Source organism: Engraulis encrasicolus, chromosome 10 (assembly GCF_034702125.1).
Source record: "Engraulis encrasicolus isolate BLACKSEA-1 chromosome 10, IST_EnEncr_1.0, whole genome shotgun sequence".
Classification (NCBI taxonomy): Eukaryota; Metazoa; Chordata; class Actinopteri; order Clupeiformes; family Engraulidae; genus Engraulis; species Engraulis encrasicolus.
In genome coordinates, this window is record NC_085866.1 from 47,734,143 (window position 1) to 47,744,142 (window position 10,000).

General features: G+C 47.9%; 1 protein-coding gene across 2 annotated transcripts in view; it reads right to left on the bottom strand.

The window, feature by feature from the left end:
* Window positions 1-10,000, bottom strand: part of prex1 (phosphatidylinositol-3,4,5-trisphosphate-dependent Rac exchange factor 1) — a 136,437-nt gene that overhangs the window by 34,343 nt on the left and 92,094 nt on the right. For both annotated transcript variants that reach the window (XM_063209098.1, XM_063209097.1), the window contains 7 exons: window positions 9,708-9,847; window positions 9,075-9,183; window positions 8,555-8,721; window positions 6,917-7,078; window positions 5,442-5,652; window positions 855-1,134; window positions 1-191 (listed from right to left, as the gene is read on the bottom strand). The exon at window positions 1-191 is cut by the window's left edge and continues 10 nt beyond it. In XM_063209098.1, the coding sequence (XP_063065168.1) occupies window positions 1-191; window positions 855-1,134; window positions 5,442-5,652; window positions 6,917-7,078; window positions 8,555-8,721; window positions 9,075-9,183; window positions 9,708-9,847 (1,260 nt within the window). The remainder of the gene's footprint in view (window positions 192-854; window positions 1,135-5,441; window positions 5,653-6,916; window positions 7,079-8,554; window positions 8,722-9,074; window positions 9,184-9,707; window positions 9,848-10,000) is intronic.

The following is a 10,000-nucleotide window of genomic DNA, read 5'->3' on the forward strand; positions in this document are numbered from 1 at the left end:
CCCGGTAGCTCATGGTGTCGTGGCCCGAGTCCTCCTGCTCGTCCTCGTTGACCTTGAAGCAGACGCGCTTGACGGCCGACTCCCCGGACTCCACCCGCTCCAGCTCCGCCTCCTCCAGGATGGTCTGGTGCTCGTACGCCGGCGGGTCGCCCTCCTGGGGCTGGGTGGGCTCAGTGATGGAGGACAGCAGCCTGGGGACAGGAGAGGAGAGGAGAGGAGAGGAGAGGAGAGGAGAGGAGAGGAGAGGAGAGGAGAGGAGAGGAGAGGAGAGGAGAGGACAGGAGAGGACAGGAGAGGACAGGAGAGGAGAGGGGAGGAGAGGGGAGGAGAGGGGAGGAGAGGAGAGGAGAGGAGAGGAGAGGAGGAAAAGGATAAGGAAGAGGCTCGAGGTCATCACCACCAAACATACAGTGTCCCCCTTTCAGGGGCTGGGTCGGCTCTGTCATGGAGGACGCAAAAAGGAGTAAGGAGTATGCCCACTTCCACACCTGCACTATACTCTGGTGTTTACCATTGCTACTTTACTGTTGGTATTTATGGAGGACTAAAGGCTAGGGACTCAAAAAAGAGAAGTGGTCATCAAGACAAGGTTTGGACTGTAAGCTGCACTTCCACACATACGCTCAGCTACCTCTCTGACAAACAAACTCACATGACTAATGCTAATGACAAGTGGACCCCCGGTAATCAGAATGTGTATTTCTCCAAACCATTTCAGAATATACAGTACATGAGCTATTTAGTGAAATCGTGTCACAGAACAGCAAAAGCAGAGCACAGGACTTTTAAATGACCAGTTCATGGTCCATATGCAAACACCGAATATATGAGGAGAAAAAGTCAGTTCCACTTACACGTCGATCTGCGTGACGTACTGCTTCATCTCGCGCACGGCGATGTCCAGGCGGTTGTAGAGGCTGAGGTAGGCGTCCTGGCTCTCCATGTCCTCCTGCTTGAGCAGGAAGCTGAGGCCGCCCTCCCCGTGGCCGTAGCCCCCGTACGGGTTGCCCTCGCCGCAGCTCAGGCTGTCGTCCAGGCCCTCGCACTCCTCCTCGTCCAGGCCCCAGCTGCGCCAGGACGGCGCACCCATGCTCGTCACGCAGTGGCTCGTGTGCGACATGGGGTTGATGTTCACTAAAGAGAGAAGGCAGAGAAGGGAGAGTCAATGAGCAATGTGAAACATTAAGTGGTGCAGGAGGTGCAGAAGAGTAGAGTAGAGTAGAGTAGGGTAGAGTAGAGTAGAGTAGAGTAGAGCAGAGCAGAGTAGAGTAGAGTAGAGTAGAGCAGAGCAGAGCAGAGTAGAGTAGAGTAGAGTAGAGTAGAGTAGAGTAGAGCAGAGCAGAGCAGAGCAGAGCAGAGCAGAGCAGAGCAGAGCAGAGCAGAGCAGAGCAGAGCAGAGCAGAGCAGAGTAGAGTAGAGTAGAGTAGAGTAGAGTAGAGTAGAATGGAGTTTATTGATCCCAAATTGTAGGAAAAGGTGAATAGCCCAAGAATGGGAAGTGGCATCCATGCTGGTCACGCAGTGGCACGTGTGCGACATGGGGTTGGTGTTCAGAGAAGGAGGGAATGTGAAGCAACACTATTAAGACTAAGAATGGGTATGGTAAGGTAAGGTGACTATATGCGTAAGGTAATGTAACATTGTTAATACCCAAAGGTAGATTTTTCACCTTCATGTGATGGGCCAAGTAGTAGGGCAGTGGCATGTGTGTGACATGGGGTTGATGTTCTCTCAATGGGGAGAAGAAAGGATTGTGATAATATTGAAGGCATATTATTTAATCCACCAAAAGATTAAGACTAAAAATGGGAAAGGCCATCCATGGTGGTTACACAGTGGCATGCGTGGGACATGAGGTTGATGACTGTGGAGGAAGAGGTATGTTAGGAGGGGACGGGCCAAGCAGGGCACAGGCCAGTTGGACATGGTGGTAATATAAATAAATAATGAGACGCAGTTTGTGAGTGCGGATTTTTCTTCCTTAAATTGATACTTTTTATCTCGCGCAAGGTGCAAGTGAGACAGTGGAATGAAGGATATGGGACTGGGGTTTAATATCACCCAGACGGGGAAGAGAGAAAGGACAATGGCATATCCAAGACCAAAAGCAAGCAGTACAAATAATAATAAATGTAAAGGTGTACATAAATGTTGAATGCTGCACATCCAGTGGAACGCGCAACGTGGAGTTCATTTTCACAATGGGTGGGGGGGTGGGGGTAGGGTGCAGAATAGGGAGCAAAGGGTGAGGTGAGATGATGGTCCCAGTGGGGCTGGTGAATGAAGGGAAAGGGAATGTAATTAATTTATTTTTTTAAATTTGATAGGACAGTGTGAGAGGTGGACAGGAGGCGAATTGGGAGAGACGGGGAGGGGTCGGCAAAAGACCCGGCCTGGGAATCGAACCCAGGTCAGTGCCAGACCGGTTGGCCACGGCAGGGCCGGGAAAGGGAAAGATTCAAGAGCAAGCCCAAGAAGCCAGAAGGGCATTACAGGTAAGCATCAAAGCAGGATCCTGGTAAGGGTTTCTGTGAAGGAAATAAATCAAAAGGATGCCAAACACATCTCTACTGTCTGTGCACCTGAAACCTCATTTTGATTGAGTGGCGCTGTTTAAAGCCCAGTCACTCAGAATTTTTTTGTTCTCAGTCTTACAAAATCAATCATGATTTCGTTTTCTGGACAGGCGGCAATTCACTGAATTCAGAGAGGGTATTGATTTGGAAGAGGTGCAGGGCTGTAACTCGGAGAGAGAGAAATAAACACGTCAGTCAAACTGACACTTTTCATCCCAACAGATGGTGGGAGGTACCGTACGTCTGGCCCCACAAACTGATGATGACCAAGTTCAGAAATGCTGATACACACATGTGGCATACATGTGGCATGCTGATACACATGTGATATACTGTATATAGCTGGCTCTCATATGTGTTGGAAAAAAGCTTGAAGTGCGCACATCTCCGAATAATCATCATGAGTGACCAACACTTCACTCTTCAATATACCCGTAGATTTCCCTGCCACGTTTAGGTGCTTTGAAGGTGATGACATTCTAGCTCACCAGACATAACATCCCATTCATTTTCAATGGGGTTTTATGTCTGGTGAGTTAGAATGTCGATACCGCCAAAGCACCTGCAGGTGGCATAGAAATCTACGGGTATATTGAAGAGTGAAGTGTGGGTCACCAGACCAAACAAACAAAAACAGCTGAGAGCAAAGCATCAAGGATATCTGGGCTTCCATAACTCCCATGCAATGCCCTGCCATTGACTTCAATGTTAAATGCAGCATTCCAGTTACTAAGACAAATAGCTTATCACCAAGTATTGAACATTGAAATGTAATTTAGAAGGTACCAAATTTCAACTGTTTTGATGTAAATTGGAAAAAAAGAAATACATTTTGATTACAACACTACAAAACTATTTTGCGTAATAATGTGGAACAGAGCATTTTAAGTTTTTTATCATTTAAAAAAATACCGATATCATTGGAAGGTTCATTTAAAAACGTTTTAATTGTACTCTAATGGCTGATGACTTGAAAATTATGACGACTGTCATTTGTATTGATTATTTGGGAAACAGCGAAAAATGTCATTTGCGTAATAATGTGGAATGCGGTGTAAAGGCTTGGGCTTCAGGGCCCCCTTGATTGTTGGGGCCCCTGGGCCCAGGTCCCGGTAAGACTATGCAGTAATCTGTCCAGGCTGGTGAACAGTGGTGGAGAAACGTCCGCTCCGCTCGCACTCAGCAGGAATGCCGAGCATCTCACCGTGACCAGCGCAGTTGCCCAGCAGATGCAAGACCAGACGGCGGCGGCTGGCTACACAAAGGAATGATCCGGAACAATACACACACAAACTCACACATGCACCCAGTTTTTAACACTGGGCCCCCCTCCACCCAGGTGAAATGGCGAGACGTGGAGGATCGAGTGTCGGGTCACCTCTTTCAAGGCGCTTGTGGGGCACTTTTGAAAGCGATAGAGCAGATGGGAGCGACAAGAGGTACCTGCCTGCTAGCCGCACACTCTGCTCACCTTTCACATCAGCCAGCCTGATCGCCTCTGTCAATTAACTAGTGGTTATCGCACAGAGGGAGCTGAAATGGACCGCTGCAGCCTTGAGTTACATACAGATCTGATAAGACAAGTGTTAACAGTGGCGGACAATTACACTAATGACCAATAACACAATAACACAAGAGCGAATGGCGATGGTGGTGATCGGGGACTATTGTGACAGCGATCTGGTCTCCATGGTACCGGTTCGAGGTGGTGGTGGTGGTGGTGGGGGGATTATGGGTTACCATGACATCACTCTGGCAGGCCACAGAGTGGCCTGTAATGGCGGCGTTATGGAGGCGCGATGGAGACGATTAGCCCTCCAAAGTCTTTAAGTGGGGGCCAATTTACTGGAGCCCTGGATTTATGGCGCTTTTCCCACTAAACATATGGCTGACGCAGGCAGGCAGGCAGGCAGCACAGGCAGCGCCAAAGCGGCTGTTTACGAGTTTAAATAATTATGAGGGAGGGGAGAAACGGGCTCAAACGGCTCTTTTGTTAAGAGCATTACGGGGCCTAATTGCCGTTCGCTCCACCCAGCAGACGGGATGTGGAGACCCAAAAAACAGCCACATTAGAGCTGGTCAACCCCAACAGGCGGAGTTCATCATTGGGCCCATGAGTTCATCAGCGGGCATATCCGTCAACACATTAGGTGATCAGATGACTGTGGAGCGGGTGATGACTTCACATGAAGGAATATTTAGGTCTGGCCGGGATGTAGTGATGTAATTTTCACCACATACTGTGTAGTAGTACACACTACACTTCACTCTGTTCATGTGCGGTCACACCAGAATGACGGGACTGTTAGGAGCAACATCTTAGGATGTCTAAGTGTATTGATCTTAACATGCAGCTTAAATGTTATACTGTTGACCAATTTAACATTTGTAATCAGAATAGTGTAATCCGTATACCGGTAGTACAGTGCTACAGTTTCAATCGTAACGCATACTTACAAACCCCCAACCAGACAATTCTTCATGCAGAGTTATTAACCATGTTGCCAGAAGAGACAGACAGATAGACAGATATTAGAGACAGACTGACTCCTGGTCCAAACCACAGTAGTAGGGAACCCATCTGTCACAGTGAGAATGATGCAACTTCTCGGTTGCGGAGCTGATATGTACCGTACTCCAATTATGGAGCACATATAAAACAAAGTATGAAACTACAGCAGCATGGTATGCAGTGAGAACTTAAATTCTCAGTTGAAAACCTGGTTCTTTATGTATTGATGTATTGATCGACTGATTGGCTCAGAGGGCCTGCCTGTGCCCTGGACTTTTGTGCACAAACAGCAAATAATAAACTTATATTTTTTGACGTTTAACCGATTATGAGGAGGAGAGGACTCTTCTTACCCTGGTCTGGGTCAAGGCCGAAGATGGAGTTCTTGCGTCCGAAGCGGATGCTGAAGGCTCGTCCGGTGGAGGTACTGTTCTTGGGGCAGGACACCTGCATGAGGTTCAGGTGGCAGTTGGTGGGCACGAAGTCCATGCAGCCCAGTGCATGGGGCCGGCTGTTGGCCTGCTTAAACGACGGCCACGCCTTAGTCTTCAGCTCCTCAGCAAACTGAAATGCAAACATCAAAATGCCTTAAATATTAAACAATGAAAATGAGTGCTACCTAGAACTCGGTTAGAGGATGGTGCTCTTTGGTCATACTAGGCTTGATCCATTTCAAACGCTGGAAATGTAAGGGTATGCATCCCCTATCAAGTTAGAATCCATCCATGTTTTATTACACACAAATCAAAATGAAGTATATCGATCTCTATAATATATAGATATTCAGGAGGACTTTATTGCCCAATATTTTGTCATATGTTTCATGTCATATTCCAAGCAGAAAATGGTAAAGACAAGCCGCACAACGTGACATAAATTTCCCACAAACAAATCCAAATTCACATAAAGTGAGCACTCAATCCATACTCCATAGCAGCACTCCAACACAAACTCAATATACAGGAGACAGAGTGATGGGTTGGAGACAGAGACAATGTGTCTGGATGACTGCATCTGGCTGCATTGAAGACATATGGGGAGAGGGAGAGAGAGAGAGAGAGAGAGAGAGAGAGAGAGAGAGAGAGAGAGAGAGAGAGAGAGAGAGAGAGAGAGAGAGAGAGAGAGAGAGAGAGAGAGAAATGAGTGGAGAGAGGGGGTGGGAGACAGACGGGCACTGAAAGGAAGAGAGTGGACGGGAGAGTGAGAAGGGGAGACGGCGATATAGAGAAAAACAAAATGTCAGAGTGTCTGTGTGTCTGTGTCTGTGTGTGTGTGTGTGTGTGTGTGTGTGTGTGTGTGTGTGTGTGTGTGTGTGTGTGTGTGTGTGTGCGTGCGTGCGTGCGCGTGCGTGCGTGCGTGCGTGCGTGCGTGCGTGCGTGCGTGCGTGCGTGCGTGCGTGCGTGCGTGCGTGCGTGCGAGAGAGAGAGAGAGAGAGAGAGAGAGAGAGAGAGAGAGAGAGAGAGAGTGTGTGTGTGTGTGCAAATGTGTGTGTATGTCTTTAAGTGTGTGTCTGTGTGTATGCCTGTGAATGTGCGTGCACATCTGTGTGTGTGAGTGCATGTCTGTGTCTGTGTGTTTGTATTAGAGTGAGCATGTGATTCTCACCAGCTGGTAGCTGCTGATGCAGCGGTGGATGCTGCCCAGCATGTGTTTATGTCACTACAGTATGTGTGCGTGTGCGTGTGCGTGTGCGTGTGCGTGTGTGTGTGTGCAGGTCTGTACGTGTGTGTGTGTGTGTGTGTGTGTGTGTGTGTGTGTGTGTGTGTGTGTGTGTGTGTGTGTGTGTGTGTGTGTGTGTGTGCGCGCGTGTGTGTGCGCGTGTGCATACCAGTTGGTAGCTGCTGATGCGTCTGTGGATGCTGCCCAGCTTGCTCTCGCAGATCTGCCTGAATTCGAACTGCGGCATGGACACCACGCGCTCGCCCGCATTCATCAGCTGGCTGCAGTTGCGCACAAACTGGCCGTCCTCACGCGAGAAGGCCTCCAGGATCTGACAAACACATGCAAGACCGTTAAGACACAGCAAAGTACAGTGCAGTGTAGCCTAATTACAACCAATCTCATGCCTGAGAGGGTTTGGTTTCAGATCGTCAGTCATTTAAACAGCTCATCATTTCATCGGATTGTAAATTACGAGCTCTGTAACGACGTGTAGAGAAGAATAATATTTACGATACGCTTCCATTTGGTGCACTGAGGCGGTTAGGGAAACTTAATCACCACCGTTTAGTTATGTGGCAGTTTAATTTGTGTAGCTATGCCACCAAGCACAATTTAAATCAAACATTTTAGAAACAAAGATGGGCTTTATGTGCACGTAATGGCTATGTGCGCATAAACCGAACTAGCTAACAGTTTAAGCCTATGTATTGTGTATTCATTAATTGCTGAGTAACAACTGAAAGTGTAGTGGAAGTGAAAATGTGAACGCGTGTGATCTTCCCCTTTCTTGAGAGGTGAGAAGCGAAACTCCGGCAGGAGAGCCATGGGGGATATGGCAGTAAGTACTGGGTCCTTACAAAATGACAAACATTAAGCCCTTAAAATAACAAACACTTTAAATAACACAACATTTGCATGCGTGTGGTTTCATGATCCGTGACTTGTCTCGGGTATTTGCCTGATGACACATTAATTCATTTCAGAGGTTTAATATAGAGTTGAAAATTATCGGTTATCTAAATCATCAAAACTATACTTCGTAACTTCATTAAGAAATCCAGGTGTCAATTCTGGTTTCAGAATATTCAAACCCCACAATGGGGGTAGAATCCTTACTTCTTTCTATTCAATAAGTATTTTCCATCTATTTCTTGAATGTTTCGACATGCTGTGTTAGGAATGAGACTAAAGCAAACACTCCCAACAATACAAGCCTGAATCGCATCTGGCAGTAAATGAAATGCTAATCTCCCTAAATCATTACGGACGCCTTTAAGGAAAACATTTGTCTGCTTGTGGTCTTATTACCTGCGTCTCATCACCAGTGTGAGGCGAAACCAAATGAAACAATGTGGTTGCAAAATACTTGTGGTTGCATTGTTGTAGCTCCCCAGGTATGAAAGTGGTATATCTGTCAATAGGTCAAACTTCGCTCTCCCACAATTGACATTTCACTTGTCATTCATTGAACTGTATATATACCTGTAGGTACGCACTTAATAAGTTCACATTTTCCGTGACAACCCTCTACTATTTTTTTTGCCACCATACTAGTCCTGTGTTCAACGGTAAGCCAAGTAATATCATAATCGCAATATCATAATATCATACCATTGAATGTGTGTACAAATAGTGCATTGTTGATTGAAAACAGATTAAAATCAATCTGAGTCTAATGCTTCTTCGCTGCTTGGGTTTCCAATGCCGTCAGGCAGCACAGTGTGTCTTTTGTGGGGCTTTTCCCTTATTCGACAACCTGATGGCAAGAGGGAATCATTTCTGAAGTGACTGCAACATATGGTACCTTAGCGGTGAGGCTAAAGCAGCCGCGGGGCTCCACCATCTTCTCCAGCACGTGACTTTTGACGCCGGCCGTGTTCATGTACTCGTACACCACGCCGTGCTCCACGAGAGCGTTGTCCACAGACAGGCTGATCAGAGGGGCGTCCGACAGCGACAACAGCGACAGAGCTGCGGGAAGGAAAGGGGATAGCATTGAGAGGTGGGGACAGAGGAGAATCACGGGAGGATCTATAGGCAGGACAAACAGGGCATTTGCGCCTGGGCCCAGGGCAATCTGTATTGGTGATGGGGGCTCTATTTTGGTCTTGGAAGGCTGTTTGGGGGGGGGTTAGTGTTTTGCCCTGAGAGTTGACATTACAAATGTGCAATAAACAGCCTATGGCAAACCTAGTTACCAATTACGTCTGCAAGTAATTGTATGACACACACATACACACCACACACACACAGAAAATGGAAGAAGACATCACCAGGCAATCACTCACCATCATCACATTACACACACACTGACACACACACACCTGTTCCGTTGGTGCAGTTGTCCTCCGGCACTGCGGTGAACTCAGAGGGACTGGATGGCCTGTCCTCGTCAACATCGTCAAGGCCCCTGTACACCCACTGCCCCGAGGCCTACACACACAGACACACAGACACACAGACACACAGACACAGACACAGACACAGACACACACACACACACACACACACACACACACACACACACACACACACACACACACACACACACACACACACACACGCGCATTGATCTTATAACTATTGATCCATGGTCAAGGTTTCACTCTGCCTGACATATGCACCACATCACCACACAACGCTTATGTCTGCCATTGTGTGTGGGTGTGTGCGTGTGTGCGTGTGTGCGTGTGTGCAGGCCTTGGGGCAGTGGGTGGACAGATAGATGCCTTGATTTTGCGTGTGTGTGTGTGTGTAGCTTAGTGGTGTGTGTTTGCGCCTGCCTGATACATGTCTGCTTTTGTGTGTATGAGACAGTGTGTGTGTATGTGACAGTGTGTGTGTGTGTGCACGACTGTGTGTGTGTATGGTATGTGTGTGTGTGTGTACCGCAAGCTTGTGTGTGTGTGTGTGTGTGTGTGTGCATCTGATAGTGTTTGTGTTGACCGGCGTCTCACCCGCTCCGGCTGCTCCTGATTGGGCGGCTGGCCGCTGAAGAGTTCTAGAACCTCCGCTGAGCTCTGTTGGCTCATGCTGACGCCGTTCACCTTCTGGACAGACTGGCCCACCTGCAGCCCCGATGCTGCTGCCTCACCACCTGCCACACACACACACACACACACACACACACAGACACACAGACACACAGACACACAGACACACACAGAGACACACAGAGACACACACACACAGACACACACAGACAGACACACACAGACACACAGAGACACACACAGACACACACAGACAC